The sequence below is a fragment of the Papilio machaon genome, chromosome 16 (genome assembly GCF_912999745.1).
Source record: "Papilio machaon chromosome 16, ilPapMach1.1, whole genome shotgun sequence".
NCBI lineage: Eukaryota > Metazoa > Arthropoda > Insecta > Lepidoptera > Papilionidae > Papilio > Papilio machaon.
Window position 1 is genome coordinate 6,404,641 of NC_060001.1, and position 25,710 is coordinate 6,430,350.

At 32.8% G+C, this 25,710-nt stretch overlaps 2 protein-coding genes across 9 annotated transcripts in view; one reads left to right on the forward strand and one right to left on the reverse strand.

Annotated features, from left to right (window-relative positions):
- The window catches only part of LOC106716726 (transient receptor potential cation channel trpm), a 131,617-nt gene extending 116,211 nt beyond the window's left edge, over positions 1-15,406 (reverse strand). For 5 of the 8 annotated variants that reach the window (XM_045681442.1, XM_045681449.1, XM_045681441.1 and 2 more), the window contains exons 1-2: positions 15,114-15,406; positions 6,148-6,222 (exon numbers count right to left, since the gene is read on the reverse strand). In XM_045681442.1, coding sequence (XP_045537398.1) covers positions 6,148-6,222; positions 15,114-15,203 — 165 coding nt within the window. In that variant the 5' untranslated portion in view covers positions 15,204-15,406. The remainder of the gene's footprint in view (positions 1-6,147; positions 6,223-15,113) is intronic. The other 3 variants (XM_045681448.1, XM_045681447.1, XM_045681446.1) reach the window with 1 other exon arrangement.
- A 162-nt stretch (positions 15,407-15,568) lies between these two features.
- Positions 15,569-24,253, forward strand: LOC106716729 (5-formyltetrahydrofolate cyclo-ligase). The gene is made up of 5 exons (XM_014510300.2): positions 15,569-15,637; positions 22,240-22,369; positions 22,884-23,136; positions 23,267-23,391; positions 24,125-24,253. Coding segments are annotated over exons 1-5 (603 nt in total). The 5' UTR covers positions 15,569-15,635; the 3' UTR covers positions 24,218-24,253.
- The last annotated feature ends 1,457 nt before the right edge of the window (positions 24,254-25,710 follow it).

The following is a 25,710-nucleotide window of genomic DNA, read 5'->3' on the forward strand; positions in this document are numbered from 1 at the left end:
ATTCTTAAACTTCAGTGTTTGTAATTTTAATCTTTGGTTAGAATAAAGAGAGTTAATTCTACAATGGATAGCATTAATTCCTAACTGTTGACTTTCCATTTCGCTATAGTTATTAGCATCTTTTATTTTACCATACAAGGTTAAAATGTCACATGATTCAACATAAAGTTTTACAAAGTAAAATTATATTATGAGCAATAAACAATAATTTGTATTTGTCACGAATGTGTACCGAACGTAATAGTTTGTACGTTTGCTGCTAGGCGGCGTACGTGGTGACTTACCGTTGGTTTCGGCAACCAAAATAACTGTATAAAACGTATCGTCATACCACTTATTCTGTTTGACAAAACAGATAATATGTTTTATACAAGAATTTTGGTCTCAGAAACCAACGATTAGTCGACCACCCTACAGGTATAAGGTCCTTTGTACACATGATGTAAATTCTATAGTGGTTTGTACACAAGCACGCATCATTGACATTTCTATCATCGTCGAAACTAGTTTATCAAAATTGTCGTGTGAATCGCTCGCTATTTTCAAGATGCAGACTAAATCTATATACAGTTGAGATTTTGTAAATACACGTCAGCCGTGTAGTCGCTAAGCCTGTACTGACTGAATAGATAAATCGCGTCGACGGTTCAACATCGTGTGTACGGAGGATGAGCAACGCGACACAAGTATCTAGTGTACGAAGGGCCTAAGTAACATATTATCTAAGCATAGTAGTTGCTAAGGCATCGAGTGTCTGTGCGTCAGTTGTCATACCTAAGTTGAAACTGTTGCTAAGCTGATGTTTGTGGCCACAAAACAAACTTTTTTTTTTTTAGAAATTATACAACATGGAGATTCTAGTTGTCAATTAAAAAAATATTAATTTTCCGGCAGACTGAATTACTAACACTGCAAAATCGAATGATATCTGGATCACCAGTGAAAATTTAGTTGTTCAGGCTACAGACTTTGAAATAGACATAATATGCATACCCATACATATATACCCTGGGAACACATAACCAATGTTAGACGGGAAAACATTACTTCCTTATTAATAACACTGCCCATTTTTAGTCAAGCAATAAAAATTATAAAAAATAAATAACCATTTCTAACCGCTTACTTTATAGCCACACCTGACTGACAATACGAGAGTTAACCCCGCTGAGCATTACTTACTTTGTATTATAACATTAAACGCTGACTATTCACTCTTTATGGAACAGTTTTATTATACCTAGTCTTCTTTTAATCTGCCTAAGTATACGTTATACGATATTCATAGTTCCCAGGCTTTGGACTTCGTACTGGTGTTATATTACTAATAACAGGATTTAAATTTAATTTATATATAGATAATGTCCAAGCAATAACCAAAGACATTTAATATATATAAAGACCAGACATATTATGAACTAAAGTTTTCCGCTGGTTCTCAGTTGTTTTAACAATTGCAATAAGTTTCCTCTGTTGTTAAATCTTACTTATATTGTAAACTAGCTTTTACCCGCGACTCCATCCGCGCGGAATAAAAAATAGAAAACGGGGTAAAAATTATCCTATGTCCGTTTCCTGGTTCTAAGCTACCTGCCCACCAATTTTCAGTCAAATCGATTCAGCCGATCTTGAGTTATAAATAGTGTAACTAACACGACTTTCTTTTATATATATAGATAGATGTGAATGTTGGTGGATGTTTGTTTGAAGGTATCTGCAAAACGGTTCAACGGATCTCGATGAAATTTGACATAGATGTAGAGCATAGTCTCCACTTTCCTCAATCCAAAAATCTCATACTAATTTTGACATAATTAACAATGACGATACGAAGGCTATTGTCACAACTATTCGTGCTAGGTCCATTGCGCTTCTGTTGAATAAATGAAAAACTATCTAAAGGAAAGTAGGCTTATGACCTCATTTTTTTGGTGGCACTACGGCCCCCTCTCCTTCCCCTAACATGACGATCAGGGATTTTAGGGTGCTAATCTCTTTATTTATTTATTGAAAATCATAATTAAAAATAACAAAAAAAAATCTTACTAAATATGTCCTCATATTATACTTAAATTTTCTAATGGTTTTTCTTATTATGGTTATGACTTATATGAAATATTTTCTTACGCTTTATAAAGCAGGAAGTTTTTTTTAATTCTATTCAAAAGCGTTCCCTTTGTTAGTCAGTTCCCGGTTCCTCGTTTCAATAATTCTGAAGCGTCCATGGCCCGGATACGGAATTTTATTGCCAAGCTAAGAGGGCCACTTTGAGAGTTACTTCCACGTTTAACATAATAATAGCTAGAAATGTGGTAAAATGAAATAAAGTATGCATTTTTTTTAATACACAGCGCATTTACTTTGTAAAAAAATGTTATAATAACTTTTTATTTCGACTCATCGCTTAATTAATGTTGCTTTAGTTTCAAATACTTACATAAACACAACTGCGTTTCGAAAGTAAATATCCAAATAGTTTTTTAATATTAGTCTAAAACCAAAAAAAAAAACAAAAACAAAAGATGTTATTGTTTATTTAATATAATTTTAACGTGCCTTTGCCTTTTCGCAAAGGGAAGTCTAGAATTTAAAAGTAACCACATGTTGGTAGACTTGATGAAATCACGTACGCAGTGTAATTATTGTAGTAGGTCTAAGTTTACGTGAGAGAAGCGTCCCAGTAACGAGATAGCCGAAACCTTGTTACAATGTCAACGTTGTTAGCTAAAATGGAAACGAAAATTGAACGAGTTTTGAACCGGAATGAGTAATTTCATATCATTGGTACTACATATTCTTGCTGCCGAATATTTAAGCCAAAAACGAAAACCATAAAACTTATATATTATAATAGTAACAATAGAATCATTAACATATTTTACGAGTTACTTATTTAGGAAATGATCACAAACTACGAGTATACCAGAGATTCCCAACCTTTTTTCTCGTAAACCACTTTAAAAATTTTCATTGTTCAAAAAACCATCTGCTGATGTATCTCTTCAATTTGAATGTCATGATCCTCCCGTCCCGCCAATGTACACCCCTGCAGAACAGTACCCTTGAGCTGGGGTGGAGAACTATTAAGAATTAACATGCCATTTTTCTAAAGAACAGTTTAAAGAATTTTTAGTCTAGTCTTATGAAATAATTATCTCTCAATCACTCGCGTTCGCTCTTCATATTATAACTTTACAATTTTTATCGTAGTACATAATGAATTTCTAAATCAGTTACATGCGTCAGTGACGGGCGAACAAATTGCTTGCGTGCCATAGGTCTGCCATCCCTGCCCTAGAGGGTTCAAGTAAACTACTTTAGAAATCACTGGATTAGACAAATTATTAGAACCAGGACTCAATATAAACTGGTACTTTGTTTTACACTAAAATATCAAAACTTATACACAATTTACTTACAAACATAATCGTAATATTGTATTTAAATATCAGTGTATTTGAATCAAAAGTATCCATTTATCACGGATATGTTAAATTGATCCATTAATGGCTTGTGTCAAATTTAATTAGCGTAGGGCACCTCACGGCCGGCACAAATGGAAGCCAACAATGTTAGAACTATTCGTGATTTATAGAGAATTTTATATTGACTAGTTATATTGAAACATTAAAATAAAGATTCTAATTACTGTGTTATTGATAAATTAAATAAGTTTATTAAATGTTTGTTGTACTTTTTATTACGATGAAGGAACACATCGTGATGCACATATCTGAGAAGAAATTCAATGATATGTGTGTCAACCAACCCGCACTAGGCCAGCGTGGTTGACTATGGCCTAGTCACCCCTAACTTGGGGTAGGCTTCGAGCCCCCCAGTGGGGACATATAGTGAGCTGATGGTGATGATGTACTTTTAAGGAGTTTTTATTAACAAAAAAAATTTAAATCCAACATAAAATGAACTGTACATGAAAACAAACACTATGAAGTAGGCTTTTATTATTATTAAAAACCTATTTTGATTCTGGTACCTCTTTCGCATCTTGCTATTTGCATATTATATTATAAACACTTATCAATTATAAAACATTCCCATAATTGTTTAAACACCGACATAATTGTACAATGTTTTCCAAACAAACATGCCGTGGCCAACACAATGGACATCGGGTACACGAATCGTCATGCCACATTTCATATATGGATAATGATGGATGGATGATATATGGTAAATGTAATAAAGTGGTAACCTACGTTCTGTTGTTTTTTGTTTTTTTTTTTTAAATTATGTTGTACTTTTAGGTGTGATTATTTTGTAATAGTTCGCTATGGGACTAACCGTTGGTTTCTGAGACCAGTCTCTGGATAAAACATCGTCATCCCTGTAATTATCTTTGACAAAAAAGATAACAATATTATGTTTTAAACTAGGTTTGTGGTCTCAGAAACCAAGGGCGACATGTCCCTAAAAAAAATAAAAAAAATTTCTAAAACTCCGATTTACAGAAGTAGTTTTTTCCCCGAGTGTTTTTTTAATCTTTCCAGCTTTTTTTAAATATAAACATATAAAACAGTTTAAAATCACTTATATTATAATCCGTAGATTAAAGTGCTTGAATATGTGATGGTGCAGTTCTAATAAGAAATTAAAATTAATTATTATTCTCCTTCAAATTACAAACTCGTCAATATAAAAGTAAGGCCCTTGACACACAAGGAAATGTTCATCGTCTAATTAATATTGTATGGTTGCGTCTGGAATCGCGTTGCGCGCGCTCCCTACACACAACGTTGAATCATCGACGCTAGTCCTCTATTCGCTCAGTAAAGGCATAGCGACTACATTTCAACTATATAGATTTGTTCCGCCATCTTGAAAACATCCGCAACTTTTCTGACGACGATCTTGACAAACAAGTTGCGAGCGACTGTCGTTGGCGATGACAGATAGAAATGTCGGCAACGCGCGGTATGTACGAACCTATATGACATTGTTTTATATAAGCTTAGCGAATAAAATCACCGAGCGAAGATTTAAGTGTACGAAAGGCCTAACACGAATGTGAAAACCAATTAAGTCTTGTTATTAATTGCGTTGGCTCGATATAAAGAAATATATGACAACTGGCAATAATTTCACCCAACGTCAAAAATATTCGTAAATCTCAATAACGTAAATTAACTCCCTAAAACCGAATACGTGCTTCCGATATTCTAACTACCTAATAATAAACTTTCAAACACATTGCTTTATAATAGAAGCGAGTTTTCAACGAGATGTTTGAAATAAATTTTATTGGTACTTAAAGGATAAAAAAAATCTTTAAAATATTTGAGAAAAAAAATCATTTATCTTTGTTACGTTTATACAAAACGTACCTTTTAAACTGCGTTATTAAAATATTTTTATTTGAAATTAACCTTTCAACAGGAAAGCACGTTTTAGGAGAATTGGTTGGCATTTTTTATAGTGTCAATCTAAAAAGAGGTAAGGGTTTAATAATTAAACAAATAAATCTATCACCTCATAATTATTATTATATTCATCAGCTATAAGTTCTTATCGGGGTTTGAAACTTTTTCGTGAAAAATATCAAGAAATAAAACCTCCTTTAAAATGTTTATTACTCCTAGTGCTTTAAAGTCTCTCTAAAATCTGGCAAATTCCATTAATTTTTCCTACAAAAAATAAAACATAAAACATTAAAATCTTCCATGTTAGAAATTGAATATGAAAAAAAATTAACACAAATAAATTTTAAAATCACACCCAAGGCAACACGCTACTTTCCCACTAAAATAACATCAAGAATCAAAAACGATTTCTTTTAATAAACACAGTTCACAAATAGGGGGATAAAAGCATGCTTGCATTTCTTACAAACATCGATTACGGCTCTTTTAGGGAAACTAAAACGAAATGGGGAAAAACGCACCAAAGAAATCACACTATCGTAAGGTTGGTTATCAATGCATGCGACACATCACGGCAAATGCGAAACGATAGCGTAGAAATTTGGATATTTCTTAATTTTTATCACGTCGTTACGAATTTAGGGTATATGTGACGCATGCTTGATTAACACGCATGGGTATTTGGAATATAAACAATGAAAATAATCACGAATTATGATGATGATGATGATGGGAATGATGCAGACCATGCTCAACACGAGCTACTGACTTTCTTTTTGTCATCGACTGGTATTGACAAGGACAGCATCGCCAGCCCCACTTTTTTGAGACCACTTTGCACGCCCTGTTGAAAATAAACAAATTAAATACATAAAGAAATAAACAGTAATTAAAATAGAAGTATAAAAATTTATCAATATTTTGAAAGAAGGAAACAAACGAGTACACATTTAATGAACTTTTCAAACGCAAATCAGATTTAAAAATGTTTTCTAGCATTATATTAAGACGAGGAGGAATTGATAGGAAACGGAAGTCTTCTGTATCGATTTCGAGTTCGTAATGTAAAGTAGATTTGTGTGTAATTTTTATATAATAACTAACGGTCGCCCGAGACTTGGTCAGCGCAGAATTAAAAAACAAAGTAGCCTATAATATGCCCGCATGCATCAGCTACCTTCCCGTCAAAATTAGACCAACCTCTCCGTAAATTACCCGGAACAATTTTCTTCCAATTTTATTAATATGTCTAGATATCAGGACATATCTTAGTTAACATATTCCAAACAAATGTCGAATAAATAAAATCCATTAAGATTTTTTTATAAGTGACGTTGATTGATGTTGAATAACGTTGACGTTTTTAGGTCACTTACGTAGATTTATATCATGGTATTTAGTATATTTATTACTAGTCGAAAGCACCAATAAAACTAACTAGAACAAACCAAAAACATAACTTAGCACTTTTTGATCCAAAAAGAGACAATACAGAGCTATCAAATTATAAGTTTTGATATAAAGTTTTTGCAGTAAGCTATACTTAGCTAATGTGCCGATCAAAGGTCCCATTAATGTCGAATCCCGCAGATAAGCAGACGCAGACACCCTATTATGTTCGACATTAAACGGAACTTTACACCATTGTTTGACTTTGATCACTGAGACAGAAATACCCAGAGAGTCGTAATAAATTATCTACGATAAAGCTCTATCATACTTCATGAAGTTAATACAATTTATGGTTCGACAAACTTATTTGGCCCGGTAAGATTAACGCTGTTATCTTAGTTAGTTCTTTCAGAATATATATCAAGAACTGCCGTTAAAAAATCGCCCGTGAGGAAGAACTTAATCTATATATCATCAAATATAACATACTGAGTTCTACACAGTCGTACCGCGTTGTTGATACAGATATAGTACGTGGAACAGAGATACAGTATCGTGGCCACCCACGGCAGCATAAACAGCGCGTGCTGCGCCCACCTGTCCCTACACACCTGTATAAACTTACATAGGGTTGTTACTCATTATTACTTTAAAGTAAATAATTAATTAATCACGAAGAAGTTATATAAATTCCCAAATCAACTTTACAATAGCAGTTAAAGCTTAGCTAAAGTTCTACAACAAATTAAAAATTTAACAACTTTAACAAAACAAAAACGCGCAAGCTATTCATGTGACAGAAGGTAGTAAGCCCGTTCAAACCATATTTATTGATTTTTAATTGAATTTAATTAAAATTGTATGTCTTTACATTTAATTGTCAATTAGTTCGGTGAAATTTTCGTTACAGCCCTAATTTTTGGTATAAGCACACAGTCGGATTGTTTTTCAAAGCAGCTCGCCGACTGCTGGTTCCAAAACATACTTAATTGACATTCGGAACAAAACAAAAGATTGGTAAAGTATTAATACTATTCAATCCATGGTAGTCCGTAATAAAATCGAAATACGCACGATTTAAAGAACATCATAGTGCGACAAACTCATTTGGTCCCATAGGCAAATATGAAACTAAAGTACAACAGCAGATAGTAACCCCTATCAATGTTAAAAAGTAGCAGACTTTATTGAACGTTGTCATGGCTTGAGTAAGTAATATTTTCAGACATAACTAACCGAGCTAAATGCGCTCTTACCGGGCCAGACTAGTTTGTCAAACTGCACCATTGCTGTTACTATTGGTTTGTAAATAAAAAGCATTACTTTTTAATAACAAATATTATTTAACTATTACAGCATTTGTCAAGGTTAAAACTTCCCCAGGAGAAGTGATAGCGTGCGGACACGTACCCATGTCGTGCAGTATCGCAATGCGATGGAGTTTTAACAATAATTCATTTAAAATTATACCTAGAAATGTCATTAATAGCACTGTTTAATATTAATAGAATGCTATCACGATATTACATAGGCTGAGGTCTGAATATATTTTGGTAACTTCTCTTTTCCAAATTATAGGCAACAACGAATTAGAACGTCATATTTACACTCATACCGATGCTTTCCTCTCGACACACTTGCATAAAACATATTGCCATCCTTCTCATACCCTTTGTAAAAATAAAGATAACGATATATTTTAAAACAAGAAAGTATTTCGGTAGAGGAATTTCACGATAGATAACACATACTGTAGGGTTAATAACCAAGTTTCAAAATGGTATTGTTAGTTCATATTAATATATTTATAACAAGAAATATGACAACTTTAATAAATACGTTATAATTTTTAAAGGAAAAAAGGAGTAAATGCGTCCACTCACAAAAGAAATGCATGCTAATGACTGAAGGCCTATCACGAATAATTGCGATATGCTTTTTCATTACGTCATAGACTAATATGTCAAAATTTGTATAAGATTTGTCGTTGTGCTTACGCCCGATAGTGGTACTACGCAAATCTAAAACAAATTTTGTTGAAGACGTCAGGAATACTTTCTCGCAAATGTTCGTGCTAGGCCCTCTTTATATCCATAATATTGGTATCTCGTCTTGTTCCAACTTCTCCAATTTATGCAAGCTTAACGCAACTTTTGAATATAAATTTAGCAAAAGGCTATTATGAATAATTAATAATATTAATAGTCGAGTGAATATTAAAAGATATTAAGCAATAACATTTAATGGATAGCGTCCAATCAACTGGAATTATTAATTGATCGGTAGCACCTGGCCGGGAAATCTGGCTATGATTTATGACGTTTAGTCTTACCTACTAGTATATATAGCCTCGACTAATGTTTGGGAATTGATACTTATTAGTAGTAGTTTAAAGTTTGTATGACGACGCTAATCTATTATCGTTTGTTTGTTTTATAGTATGTCCGATCGATCGGGATATATTTTTTAATTAGTCTTATTAACTTTATTAGTTTATAGGACATTATTAAGTCGTGCTGTAATTGCATTTTAATATAAACATTTCTGAGTCACAAGTACGTTAGGGCATTTGTTCATTTTCCCACGTCTTTTTATAGTGATATTTATAACTAGTTATTTATTCAGCTACACCATTGTGGCTGATAATAAAGGTAGATATACACTAGAACATATCATAGTGCGGCTCGTTGTACTGTTACAAGTAAATGCTCTAGTCTATACCCACCTTAAGAAAATTGTTGGTAGCAAATTGTAGACCGTATCCTTAATCGTAATAGCGATCATTCTTGTCTCCACCCTTTTAAAAGACAATCTAGTTAATATAGCAAAAACATCAGAATAACTACGACCTCGGGAAGAAAGCGTCGCATGAGAGAAAATTATTTCACTGGTTGTTTAGAGGCAGCCGAGTGGTGATGGCGGGTTGGCGGGCCACGCTCAATTACTCTCGAACACAGCGAAAGATTATGGCCGAGGCACGTGTCAAAGTTAAACATTGCATTTAAAACTGTATACGTAAAACAATAGAGTCCAAAGTGCAAAGCCCCGAGGCCACTCTTTACTTCACCGTGAATCTCACAGTTAACAACTAATGGACAAAAGACTCTGATTAAACACATTTCAGATTTCATTGTGATGTTGATAAATAAACCCCTTTCACAAAGATGAAGGTATTACGGGGAAACTTGAAAAATAAAATGTTCCTTATTATTATTATTTTTTTTACTCCTAACTTGTGCTAATGTTATGAAGAATTAATTCGATATTTGGTCTTAATTGACTTCTAAGAATTACACATTGAAACAAATTACACATTAAATTATTCAAACTTTTGTGATACATTATCAATAGCCCGACGGGCTCGAACTAGGCGGTTCCGTCTCGGGGCCGGGGGCCCTTCATCAGGGTGAGTGGGACTGGTATTATTTCGCGGACGCAGCCCGTCGCTCTTTCGGTGCCGACACAGAATATATATACGTGAGTGTTTTAGCCGGTCCTATATAAGTTAAATTACACATTGTCAAATTTTATACATACAGACAGAAATAGAAACCTGACCAAGTGGCCCTCACAATTCAAGGTAAAATTCCAATATAGTCTTAACATTGAACATCGTTGTTGCCCTTCATATAAAGAATGTCACAAACAATTCGAAAATCACATCTGACTTCATTACATAGTAATTAAGTACCTTTTATGCAAACAACTTTACTATAGGAACGTCTAAAATACCGAAATATCGAATATTCGTCCAAAAATTCACGCCTTTATACCTTTGATCAAAGAACCGTATTTATTCATCACAAGTACATATAAATCTCTTAAAAAACTAGTTAAAAGTTCCCAAGTTCTATATAATTGCTTTTATATTTGCTTTTGGACCAACGATCTGAACAAAGTTTTAATTTCAAATCCTTGTTTGGATTAGTTTCAATTCCATTGTCACGCAAATCGAATGTGTTTATGTATAATGGCCACAATATCTTAATTACTGGACCAATTATTACTTAATTTGCTTACGAAAAACATTTAACATCTAATTTAGAGATCGAGAGAGTCTAATGTAAAACAAGTCCCAATGCCTTCGATAGGTAACAAGCAATTCTGAATCTTCTTCGCGGTCTTTACTACTGAAGGTCGTGCTCATCTTGAAGGACCTAGTGAGAAGAAGAGGTAAACATCATCAACAAGCAATAGAAGAAACCATAAGGTCCCTCTTATTATGATGCTGCTGAAAGACAAACAAAGAGAATGATACCTCACTCTCCAAGCCTTAAATCCAATAGACAGGTCACGCGTCTTTAAAGAGATCGCTTTGGAGTAAGGACTCAAGCACACCTATCTATCATTAAGGACATCTCATACACGGACATAAATTTGATGTATACTGTAAGGATCGAATGACATAAACTGTTGCTGTAAGTTGCTGAATCAAAATGTTATTTTTCATTTAAAGATTGACATGTTCTAAAAATTATTAGCAGTATTTCGTTTGTTTAAGAAGACCAATTTGGTTCGTAACCTGTCGCTCAAACAATAACGTCATGCCATCAATTAACGTCATGATAACAGGAAAATCGAGGTTAGAGAAGCTATTCCTACTTGCCTTGTAAAATTTTGAGTTTTTACAAGACATTTTCTACCTAAATAGATATTAGATTTCTGACATCATTGTAAACTCTAATTAATATTGTAGTAAACCTTTTTATTTGACTTAAAACATTTTTTAAAATTATTTTGTTTATTTAGACTTTGAATATTGATAACTAGGTGTCTCGAGAACAGCTGTATGGATCTAAATGAAATTTGGTAAAGATGTAGAACACTATATGGGAGAACACATAGGCTAATAAGTTTTTGTAATCCCGTAAGAAAATAAACATGTAAGAAACTTCTTCCTTCTTTTTAATTCTTCTCTGACATTATAAATGTCTGCATTCTCTTTGTATAAAAAAATACCGTTACCCAAATACCAATAGACCTCAAAATAACGTCGCTCTTTTTGTCTGTCCCAAAAAATACCTTAAGTTTAACAATTCCATTGATACATTTGCCACAGACTAAAGCAATTCAAAATAACCCAAAAGTCCTAACTTACGGTCAATGTAAGCCGAAACGCATTAACACTCTATCCTAATTACATACAACATACTTCTAATGATATCTCTACGTCTATAGTTTTAAGGTCTATATTCTATTGGCTAGAATAACAAAAGGCAATGGCAACTGATCCTTGTATTTACTACCGACAATAAGAACCAGATTTATTACTTAGTGGGAAATAGTTTATACTACAATTCAATGATTCAGTAGCCTCTAGTTGTGTTATTTTATCTGTGCAGTATGACCATTAAAACTTTACTTTTATTTTCTAAGAAATAAGACAAAAATTGATAACTTTTTATCTTTTATCAATAACTATATACTATACTATACGCCCTCTGGAGAATTTTTAACACAACTATAGCAGTTTTAGTTATTTGAGAGTTTCGATTTCTTTCAGTTGGTTTGCATAACATTAACAATATTTGATACTAACTGTCGCCAGCGATTCCGTCTGCACGGAAATAAAAAAAATAACTAGTAACCTATGTGTTCTTCCAGACTATGTTCTACATCTATACCAAATTTCGTACAGATCCGTTGAGGCGTTCTTAAGATACCTTCAAACAAACATCCATCTAAACATTCGCATTTCTAATTTTAGTTAGATTAGTAAGATAAAACTTATTATTTATGTTTAATGTTATTAAGTACAATTAAAGATTCACAAAATTATACCCACAAAGGAAAATAGTGTTTTAAATGTAAAAAATTAGAATAAATTGGCAAAAGATGCTAAAGGAATTTTCACTTCAAAAACTTTTTAAATTGATACAATCTATCCACTTTTCCCCATCAAGCTGAACTTTTGTTCAAAAAATGAAACGTACGAATTCGACTGTAAATTTTAACAGAGATCGATTTCTCCTTGAATTCATATTCACCGAATTTGCTTTGTCGACACAATATTCGATACTATTTCTGATATTTCGATACATAAGGGGTTTATCACGAATATTTGCGATATCGTTTTCGTAAAGTCATCGACAATAAATATAATTTTTTCTTATGAAGTTTGTCGTTGTACTTTACGATAGGGGCGCTGTACAAATCTAAAAAAAAATTGCGTTAATAACGTTACAAAAAACTTTGAATATTTACTCGCAAATTTTCGTGCTAGACCCTCAGTTATCACATGGTGTATTTTTCACAAACTATGAGAGTAACTTGTTGTCGTACAGATATTTCGGTAGTCAAACCATCATTTTAAAGTTAAACTTATGTTTTAAAAAAATACCATACATGTTGGCTTATGATAATACATATTATTTTTATGTTATGTTCACGACATGATAAGCTAAAGCTATAATTATTAACCTAATAATACTATATCATATAGTTTATTGCACATTGCACGTGTCTATCACGTACATAATATACATATATACATTAAGAATACATTGATATGCTTGCATCAAGACAGCGTCAATTGATCTATTAAAACTGTAATGGCGTCTAAAACGTTTAAACTCGGATTGCGCACAAATTCAACACTATTATAGTAATAACTTCCTTTTTCAATAACAGAAGTTAGATAAAGAAACATCAGCAACAATAAGAAAGCTCTTCGTACACAAGGAAATGTAAATCTTCGAAACTAAAATACTTTTATCGCGAGTATCGCGTAGCGCACGCGCCCTACACAGAGTGTACCAAGTGTACGAAGAGCCTTAAGTTCTGGTGTATTCAGCGTTGTCATGCAAAAAAAAATTGTAATAGTATAACCTAACCTTAAAAACTAAAAATAAATATGTGTTACTAAAACATTGATATAATTATTGTATCCATATTCTGGATACTTATGTTTATTTTAAACTAGCTTTTACCCGCGACTTCATACGCGCGGAAAAAAAAATGCACACAAGATAAAAAAGTTCCTATGTCCATCAAGTTCTAAGCTACCTCCCCATCAATTTTCAGCTAAATCAGTTCGATCGATCTTGAGTTATAAATAGTGTAACTAACACGACTTTCTTTTATATATATAGATAAACAATCAACAGTACAGAATTAATGATAATAATAATATACTTTTGGCCACATAATGCTCTTACCCATAATAATGCCATATAATTGACGTAGATAACGTCAAAATATTGATTGTTATAATCCATTGTGTATGTTAAAGATATTTGATATTATGTAAGTCTTGTTTAATTAAAAGATATATCAGATATCAGCATTATTGAATGATAATTAATTAGTCAGCGTTTTGTAACATCGACAGCAAACTGGGGTCCGTGTACGGTGAACAACTGCTGCCTATTTCTAGCAATCTGTATATGTTGGCCCTTAGATCGCCTCGTGATTTTATTTATAGATTTTTTATAAAAAATGAATAGAGTTATATATTATGGCCTTCACTTGGTAATTCTACTTTATTTCTAGGTTTAATAAATACCTTAGTAATTGTGACTTCACAGTTGCCATTTTTGTTAATATGTATTAATTTAGAGATTGTTTTCTTTTCTTTTTTGTATTCAGCGTCTAACAATATTGATAATTCTTAATTCATTGAATTAATTTAAATAATTTGTTTAATAATACGTATTCTGCATTTTTATGATAACAATTATTAATTACTAGCTGTCACCGTCCGCGCGCAGTTAAAAAAAAACAAAATGAAAAATAGATGTTGGCCGATTCTCAGACCTACTCAATATGCTCACAAAATTTCATGTGAATCGGCCAAGCCGTTTCGGAGGCGTTTAACCACAAACACCGCGACACGAGAATTTTATATATTACGCCGCAAATTATGGACAACAAATACAACAAATACTCAAATTAACATTTAAAAATAGTTATAAGGCATTTAGATGAGAAATTCTTAATGAATTATTGGAATAAAGTTGTAGCAAAAATTCCTCGTTCTTTAAGTACAATTCGAGAAGGCAAAAGAAAACTAATTAGTACATACTTCACAGTTTACCGTAACAAAAATGTAATGCGTTCGAGTTAACCGCTTCGCTCTGTAGCAACGTCAAAACAACGTAATATCCGTATTATACGCATGCTTAAATTCACTGAATTGCATCAAAATACATGCGCACACATACCCATATCGCTAACGTCAATATATTACTGAATTTATACCCAATGCTGTTCACTTTAACCGTCAATTATAACCAATAATAGCTTTACGTGCTATTAACCTCTGCAGCGAAGGGAAAGATAACCTATAAAGTTTACGCTATACAAATGTAATTCAAACACAAACCAACTTTAATAATTACTTACCGTTTTAACTTCATTGTTATTAGATTTGGCCGTAGACATCGCTTTTATCATCCTGCTAGAGTTATCCAAAAGGCACTTTTGGATACTCATATTTGTTTTTTTTTACACAATGCACTATAAAATTCACATCATTGGCACACAAACACGTCACGTTGAACAAAACACGTTATTAATGAGCCATTTGAATTTGTAAAGATCGAAATAAAATCACATTTTATTTGCAACTTTGCAAAAACTCGCGTCGTGTTAGGTTATATCCATTGAATTGACGTAAGAAAGTTTTGTTCAGAAGGAACGTGGTAACGTCCACACACGGCCACGCGGGGAGCCCGACTACTGGCATGACGACAGCTGACGCCGGCGCCCCCTGCCGCAGCGGTGAACAAAGAGCTCGCAGACCCTGCCTGCAACCACACCTTGCCAGGATCGTAAAGAAGTCATAAACTCCCGCAAAGGGAGCTCTTCTCAGCATCACCATTCACTAAAATCACTGCGGCAGATTACTGCCTGGGAACTCTATATATGTAAGTCGTTTTTAATTTCCTATGACAAAAATGCTATACTTAACACAGCTTTTGTAATATAATATGTATATAGAATGATTAAAAAAAACCCTACAACACAGTAGTCCTTGAATAGTTCACAAAAATTTATTATTTTGTCCTAAACCGAAATTTAAACATACAAGTACATGAACAAAAACATTTGGGGTCCATACAAATGTTTCATCGTACCAGATTCATCGTCTATTTAAAATTAATCAAGCCTAAATGAGTGCATTGACCTTTAGACGGTCCAATACACATTAGAAGATGCTCTACATCAATGTAAGACAATAAAATAATGTTTGTAGTGCTTAAAATACAAGAAACAATGTTTAAAAAAAATTACAGAGATCGAAGACGTTCTTGGCAAACTGGACGACAAAAAATAACAGTCACCTGATCTTAAGATTAGTCACAAATGCGATTCGCGTTCGTGTAAAGTGTGAAAAAAATAATCAAAATAACATAACTAGCTTCCAATCAGACTCATCTTCTATATATAATATATAAAAAAAGTCGTGTTAGTTACACTATAACTCAAGAACGGCTGAATCGATTTGACTGAAAATTGGTGGGCAGGTAGCTTAGAACCAGGAAAAGGACATAGGATAATTTTTACCCCGTTTTCTATTTTTTATTCCGCGCGGACGGAGTCGCGGGTAAAAGCTAGTAAAATATGTTTGCTGTTTCTCGTTTAGTCATTATTTTACTAGTGTCTCAGTTTAGAAGTCAATTGACTCTCTAGAACTCTAGAGAGACCTAATTATTACAATAATTGGAGATGAAGCAGAATTGAAGATGCCATTTCTTTTTAAATTCTCAGCGAAAATTTCAAAATTCTTTTAGTGCTAACAATTTCACCGAGTTAAATTAAATCCATTTTCACTTACCATTTAACTGGATACCAAAGATTTTTACGCTAACTTTTCGTTCCTTCCTATTCATAATACTGGAACATCATTAGAAAATTGTCTTTGCTTTGTAATGAAAAAAAATGTCACGTCATTTTTGTTCTAACCTATAAATTGAACTCCTAGTAAAGGTATTTGGGAGTTTATTATATTATTCTAAATTTAGATTAGATTAGATAATAAGTATTAATAAACAAAAAAAAACCTTAAAACGTACTCACAGTCCTAGTTGACATCTTAATATCTTCAATATTATCATCAAAAGTTCCACGCGAACTTCACAGAATGTTGTCTCTAGTCTCTAGGGATATTTGAAAGACTTAGAATTTCAAGAATAGAGATATTTCCTTCTTAAGGCAGCTTCGTACTTACATTTCCCCAGAGAGAATGATAGTTCTCTAAGTACAATAATTTTAGTTTCCATTTTCTTTACGTATATCGTCGACTTTGCGGACTTTTAATCTTGGAGGTCTTGGCTTCAATACCAAACTTGTAAGGCCTTTCCTAAATTACGGCCGAGCTGGTTCATGCAACAGATGTTGTTGATGGCTCTACCACGACCACACAGAAGACAGGCATCATGTAGAAGCAATTTCACATTTCGTCTGAATAGTGTGCTAGACGGAGTCCTTAATTTAGTTCGGAGTGTTTAGTGAATTTGACAGAGTAGGGGACGAATAGGAATAGAGATATATCGTCTTGCTGTCCGTCCCGTCTTCCGTCGATTAAAAATAGGCAACGCATCTGCAATTACGGATGTCTATGGACAGTGGTTATTTCGGCCAATTCGGGTAGCCAATTGCTTGTTAGCTACTTTATAAGATAAAAAATAAGGTAAGCTAAATAGACCTATGTAAACTGGTGAAAATACTTATACCGTTAAAGTCAGAATATGTTTGAAGTTCATATACTATTCAAATTATCTATATATATAAAAGAAAGTCGTGTTAGTTACACCATTTATAACTCAAGAACGGCTGAATCGATTTGACTGAAAATTGGTGGGCAGATAGCTTAGAACCAGGAATAGGACATAGGATAATTTTTACCCCGTTTTCTATTATTTTTTTTTTATTTCGCGCGGACGGAGTCGCGGGTAAAAGCTAGTAGGTATATAAAAGAAAGTCGTGTTAGTTACACTATTTATAACTCAAGAACGGCTGAATCGATTTGACTGAAAATTGGTGGGCAGGTAGCTTAGAACCAGGAAAAGGACATAGGATAATTTTTACCCCGTTTTCTATTTTTTTTTCGCGCGGACGGAGTCGCGGGTAAAAGCTAGTTTAATATAAAGCGTAAGAAAACTATGTAAACCTCAGTGGCATTTTTTGTTATTAAGTAAGTACCTATATGATGTATGTATTTTTAAAACTTGCAAGCAGTAAAGCAGAAAGCCCACACGAAAATCTTACTATCTTACTAATATTATAAATGCGAATGTTAGGATATTTGTTAAAAGTTTCATTGGATCTCGATGAAATTTGACACTGATGAACATAGTATGGAAGAAAACATAGCTTACTACTTAAGTTTTTTTTTTAATTCGGCGCGGACGGAGTCACGGGCGACAGCTAGTGTTTTATAAATTTGTAATTTAAAAGAAGATAAATTTTATGGAACTCTTGTAATATATGCGTCCGTAATAAATGTCTTTACATATACACCATAAATTTAGAAAATAAAATAATACTTGCTGTGGCCCACGATTCTGTCCGCTCAAACTTAATTTAATTATTTTAAACTTAAAAAAAAAAATCAGCGAGATCCATGAGGCCGTTCTGATGATACCTTCTAATATCATACATCCATCCATACAACCAAACATTCGCATTTATAATATTAGTAAGATCAAATCTATCGGAAATCATCAAATTTAATTACGAATATTGAAAATTAAAATACTGTAAAAATACATACAATTTATATCATAATATATAATTATAAAATTTTAATCATAAAAATACCATTAATTCATAAGGAAAAGTAAATAATATGACTGTCGTGTCCTGTTTTAAATTCTCTATCGGAAGATAAGACTCAAATATTTACTAATCACATCGGAAGTTGCAACATCTTTTATCTTTTAGTGAAATAAATATCTTTTTATTGAACAAATCCTATTTAACATATTTTTATGCATACTTTTTAATAAACAAATTTTTATTTAAACAATTACAATGCATAAACTTTTTTTCATATCATAAGGTGGCAAACGAGCAAACGACCACCTGGATTCGCTACAATAGCGAGGCGACCGTTGCCCATAGACATCCGCAAAAGTAGATGCGTTGCCCACCTTTAATTAACGGAGACGGGGACGCACAGAAAGAGGATATTTCTCCTTTCTATGCGTCCCCTCTTCCGCCGAATCCAGTTCTTCTTCCCATCCTTTCTTAATAGAAAGGTAAAGAGGACTAAAATTAGGCCTCCAGCACCACACTCATCAGATGAAACGCGGAATTGCTTCCACTTGACGCCAGTCTTCTGTGTGGTCGTGGTATTGCACCGGTCGACCCGACCAATTCGTGCACCCAACAAATATTGTTGTTGCGGAATTAACCAACTGATGTATTAAAGATTTTAAGAAAGAAGGAGAGTAGAAGAATTACAGATCATCTATGGGATGGTATTTCCAAGCTATTTCTAACTCTTTAGTTATTTTTATTACTAAGATATTAAACAATAGTTTTTTACAGATTATCAAAAGTAATGTAGAGTAATAAACTATTATATATTACATAAGAACTAACTATTAAAATATATTATATAAGACTGTCTTAATATTTTTGGAACGAATTGGAACGAAGTTCCTTATCGCGCGTTGTGAAAGGGGGCTAGACGGAAAAAATTCTTACGAAAAGTTGTCACGACACTTTTTGCTATATCACCATGGCAACGACGTAACAATATATAACGAAAATTCATAGAAATAAAATGTACTTCTTGTGAAGACTTAAGTTTTTTATGCATAGAATAAACATTGGTTCCTTCACTAATTAATTGAAAGGAACTTCGTTCCATCCGGGTGTCCCGTAACACCTCTCAAGTTTTTTTTTATAAGAGAAGGGGGCAAACGAAGGGCGGGAACACCGACGTGATCAACGATACGAAGAACTGCAGATGTGTCGCCGGCCTTCAGGAAATGGTATGCTTGCTTCTTGAAGGACCCTAAGTCAACGAAAAATTAAACAATAGTAAAGTTTTGTTTTTATTATTTATATGGTGTCATTATTTCATTCAATGTTTTTGTAATAATATAAATAAAAAGAACTAAATATAACATCCAAAAAATAAATATATTATACACGTACTAAGTACGTTTGAATTAAACGAAGCCTGCTCCTGTAAGTAACGACGCGTTTGAAGATGCCGCACTTATATTTACTTAACGAAGCTTCAAGTTAATTAAGTTAATCTTGATGTGTTAATGATGTTAAGATTTATTCAAAATAAATACCTATGTTAACATCGTTGAAAAATATATATGTCTCAGATATTACTATGTCAATGTCTTCAATACTTTTTGGATATACTTCAATGGAAACATTTATATTTCAGGTCAGATTTAAGTTGTTTTTTTACACAAAAATAGTAATATTAGATGTTAGTAAAGTGTTACTCTCTATATATCATAGAAAAATTAGTATTAAATCGCATCTCTGAACTATAACATAGGACAAAATGCTGTAGCGAAAGTGACGCATTATGTACACAGGGTAATCTGTCTCGTGATAAACTCGCCTTGTTATACTGAAAAATAGATTCACGTTATCTCTCTTGTTAGCACGCTTGCTTACCTGCAACATTTATCTACTCTACAATATGCTAAGCAACTAAAAATCAACATTACTTCAACTAAAAACTTGCAAACTTACTAATATTATAAATGCGAATGTTTTGGATGTATGGATGGATGGACGTTTGTTAGAAGAACTGTTAAATTTGGTATCGGTTGTAGACCATAGTCTGGAAGAACACATAGCCTATTAATAATCTATTTTTTAACTATGCGCAGATGAAGTCACTGGCCACAGCTAGTATGATAAAAATGCGATTTCGCACCAAATTGCACTTTATTCTACTCACATACAATTAAAATGGACGTGTAATTGTTATACCCAATATTGTTAATTGTTTACTAAGGGCGGATTTTAGGGTATTTTACACTAAGGGACTGCTTAAAACATCTGCAGATTTATCAATAACTTTAAGTGTGGTTTTAAAAGTATATTTTTATTTATACAAGATTTATGTAGCATAAATACGAACAATATGAAAATAGCTCCGAACAATTGTATCGGCAATATTGAAAACGTTTCACACTCCGTCGATTGCCAATAAATTATAAATTTATATCAAGAGCACGGTATTGAATAATATAGTGCACGTTTGTATATAAATTAAGCTGATATTGCATTTCAATATATGTATGTACTTAATATCTAAGATCGGCTTTTAGGTTATAAAATAAAAAATCGAGAACGTATGTATAAGTGTAAATAAAATTTCTTTTTAAATAGATTTGCAGGCAAAATTGTGTTTCCAAAAAGGTAGCACAATCTTTGTTGGTTATTGATAACTAATCCATTAAAAAGATACACATAAATAATTTTTTTTTCTATAAATTTTTTATTTCCTATAATTATTTATAGACTGTCACGCCATCTACCTACATAAGAAAATCGTCTATTTCAAAAAAGCGCCATCTACCAACAATAAAATGCAACATCAAAGTGTTTATATCAGTAGTGCATTTAGTTCAATATAGATGTCGCTATTTTGTACTTTTGTATTCAGAAAAAGTTACACGTTTGTTTTGGTTGAGATGACACTAAAGTGAGATATCAAATAATAAGATAACTGTACTGTAGTGTCAGTCACGGAATTGTAAGAATATCTCGTGAACTGGTAAGTTTTCCCTCCATTAATAAGATAATAATTCAGTTTAACAATATTACGCCTCACATAAATTTTATATCATGAATACCAACAGGTGAAATGGAATTATTGTGTGTCTCTTTCGTATACACGTGCATTAATAAACGTAAACTAGTCAAGTTGTGATACTGATGTTTTATCATTTCAAAAATAGACAACTTTTTAGGTTATTTCTTGGATAACGGTTAATGTTTATGTGTAAAGAGAAATTTAATTACTATCAGTTTTTTATAACTTTAATTTAATGACTGATGCCGAAGTTAAAGAGGTCAATAATCCAGATAAAATATTTTAAGGTAATTAAGAAGTTAGTAGACATAACGACGATTAAAAATTTAATACATTTCTTATTTGTTATATTAAAATAATAATTGAAACTGTTTATTGCAAATCATTTATTTACAGGGACAACGTTATTTATGAAACAAACAGCTCAAACCCGATAAGCAATTACTGGGATATGTTTTGAATTGCTGTCTAGTTTTTTCTGGTTTTATTCTCTTCAATCCAACAATATTTTATCTTTACGGTACATCTTGATCTTGTGAAATATTTTTTTATTTATCTACCACGTTATATACATAAGGGACCAGGAACTTGTAATGTCTTATGGCTGCTTCGCTTTTCACAGCCAGTAAATTGAATTTGTTTTGTTTTGTACTACGGTCATACTTATGTTATTTTTATTTAAAAGTTTGACGCTTCTTTCTTTAACGTGTCTTATTTCTGCAGGAACTTTATCACAATGAGTAAACTAACCCCTAATCCTGCCAAAGTGCTCATACGCGAGCAAGTTGCCGCCAGGATCGCGGCTCTATCCACCGAAGAAAAGAAGAGGCAATCCAAAATTGTTTATGATAAGGTACTTTATTCATTCAATTCATACAAGAACTGCTTCAAGGTAAGGTAAAGTAAGGGTGGAAGAAATTTTAAGGAACAACTAACAACTGCGGTTCGTGTGTAGCGATCGTCAACTGATGATCCCTATACGATTGCTTGGTGCAGTCGGTGCATGTCGTCTTTATATTTAATAAAATCTTGAGAGGTGTGTTGGGACACCCGGATGGAACGAAGTTCCTTTCGATTAGTTAGTGAAGGAACCAATGTTTATTCTACGAATAAAAAACTTAAGTCTTCACAAGAAGTACATTTTATTTCTACGAATTTTCGTTATATATTGTCACGTCGTTGCCATGGTGAAGTAGCGCTCATTCGTCGTTAACATACTTACTATAGCAAAAAGTTTCGTGACAACTTTTCGTAAGAATTTTTTCCGTCTAGCCCCCTTTCACAACGCGCGATAAGGAACTTCGTTCCAAAACTTCGTTCCAATAATATCATCTTTATTGAATACTATGTTCTTGATTTTTTTCTAGATTGTAAACCATCCGTGTTACATAAAAGCGAAGAATGTAGCGATATTCATGAGCACGGATCAGGAAGTTGACACTGCGCCTATAATCGCTGATATAAAAGCTAAAGGTGGCGCTGCGTTCGTGCCGCAGTACGCGGGAGGCATAATGAGGATGCTCAAGCTGGAGACAGGCGATGAATCGGCCATGCCCCTCACTAGGCACGGCATACAGCAGCACAGCAAGGACCAGGTCAGGGATGATGCTCTAGATATAGGTACGTCTGTCTTTAATCATAGATTTCAGCCAAGAGTCAGCTTAGAGAGTTCATTTGGCCCAGTCTTTACGTACTAACCCGTCGGTTTATAATAACCACCAAACATCATTTTAGGTTATTTCATTTTCAGGTCTAGATCTGATCATAGCACCGGGAGTTGCGTTCAGTCGGAGCGGTGGCAGAGTGGGTCATGGCGGTGGGTACTATGACAAGTACATCAGCAAACTACGACAAAATCCTAACACAGCGCCCAAAGTAAGTTTCAAACAATAATATGCCTACATCTGACAAAAATAATTAACAAAACACTTTATAAAGTAGCTGTTGCCTGCCATTTCGTCAATGTGGAATTAAAAATAAATATCCCTTACTTTATTCCAGACTGTAATTTATCTTTGTTCCAAAATTCATCAAAATCAGTACTACTGTTTTTAATTTAGTGATAAGTAACATCGAAATTTTCAATGATAATTAATTTTTGAGAGTGCCTAACTATAAAAAACTTAAACTGTGTTTCGATAACATTTTAGCTTAAACATGTCAACCCTTTTATCTCACGCTGATCTTAGAAATTACTAGGAATCATGATTTTGCGTAGGCTTCCGATGTGTAATCTTGACTAATAATCTAATATATAAAATTCTCGTGTCACAATGTTCGTTCCCGTACTCCTCCGAAACGGCTTGACCGATTCTCATGAAATTTTGTGAGCATATTCAGTAGGTCTGAGAATCGGCCAACATCTATTTTTCATTTTTTTTTAACTGCGCGCGGACGGAGTCGCGGGCGACAGCTAGTACATATATACATATTTAAGGGTAAAACATACTGTTTTATTACCCTTTGATATCCATATTGATCAGCGGCAGACAAAGGGTTAAACTAAACAGTGTATAACATTATTTTTTCAAATAATACAGTGTGTTAAAAAGAACAAGTTAATCTAATAACTAGTTTAAAGTATGCCATAAAGAAATATCTTCCACAGGTGGTAGCAATAGGCTTCAAATGCCAAGTTCTTGATGACGTACCCATGGACTCTCAGGACCAGAAGATTGATGACGTAATCTTCGCTGACTGACATTTTACATAGTAAAATTTCTATTAAATTAATATTGGCATCCCTTTCACTCATTTCGTGAAAACAGAGACAGCAATAAGTTTTCATACAAGTGAAAAAACGCCGAATATAATCTAGTTAAATATTTTCTTATTTAGTTAACTATTTTCCGATGTTTCTTTTAATGTAAATTAAAGATCTTAAATTTACCCGATTTTTATTTTATTATATTTCTAATTTTAAAGGATACGGTTATAAATAATATAAAAATGCACCACAAATAAAATATTTTATTCGTAAAAAAATACAAATGCACTTTGTGCAAATACATATTATATTAAACAAACCGCTTAATTTTACATCTCCAATATTATTTATACTAAGGTACGAAGATCACAATTTATAAAGATCACATAAATTAATCGATTAATTACATTAATTAAAATATAATTTCCATTATTATTCACTTGTTTATTCTAAATTAATATGAATTATCACTTATTTAATATAGATATGGCTTATTGTATTTTTACAGAACAAAATTAAAAACAATAAAAAATACTACTACGTCTGAATTTAAAATGTTACAAATTACAATGATAAAAAAATAACCTAAAACTAACAAATTACAGATTAAAAATGGAGACCATAGATAGAAATAATTGTTTATTAAATTAAGCTTAACTATTAAATTCGATTTATTTTTATTAATGAACGAAACGAGAATAGATCTGACATCTGTCAGATTTATGTCATCATTCGTTCTTGCACCTCAAACTCCTTACTAGTAAGTGCCTTTTTCACTAAACTAAAAACCGCGCAAATTCGCCGCGGATAAGAGTCGAATGTTCTAATTCTACTGCGCGCATATTAAACCCTTAGTGGAAAAATAGACTTAATGTTATGATAGAGATGTCACAAAATTATCGATAAATTACATCGAAGATCAGCAATGGCTTTTAAAATTTGTCTTAAAACAAGAAAATGAATAATAGGAATTAAAAAAAAGAATACCACGTAGAATCAACGCGGTATTTTTACCGCGTATGTCGTCCTGCGTTGAATTCCGCTCCTGAAATTATATTTTGATAATTAAAAAATGCATTAAGAGGTAATGTTAAAGGAATCTGAATTAATAATTAAATTAAAGCATAATATTTTCAAACAAAAGTCAAGATAAACATAGTTTTAAAGATGAGCAGATCACACCTTGAACTATGTCATCAAGATTACATTGTAAGAGTAAGTTTACATTACGCCATCACAAAGGTGAACAACTAAACCGCATTTTTTCGCCAAATTCGGTGAAAATATTTTAAGTGGGCGATAGTTTATTTCTCACATAAATTAAGAGCTCAACTGAGTGGATACGAAAGCTTTCTAGGTGAGCTCCTTTTCGTTTTTGACCCACCTTACTTATTATTACACAATTACACCTTGATTCTTTATTGTTTTGTGTAATGTGAAATTATAAATTGTAATTGTGAAAGTATTAGCAGTAAATGTAAATATGG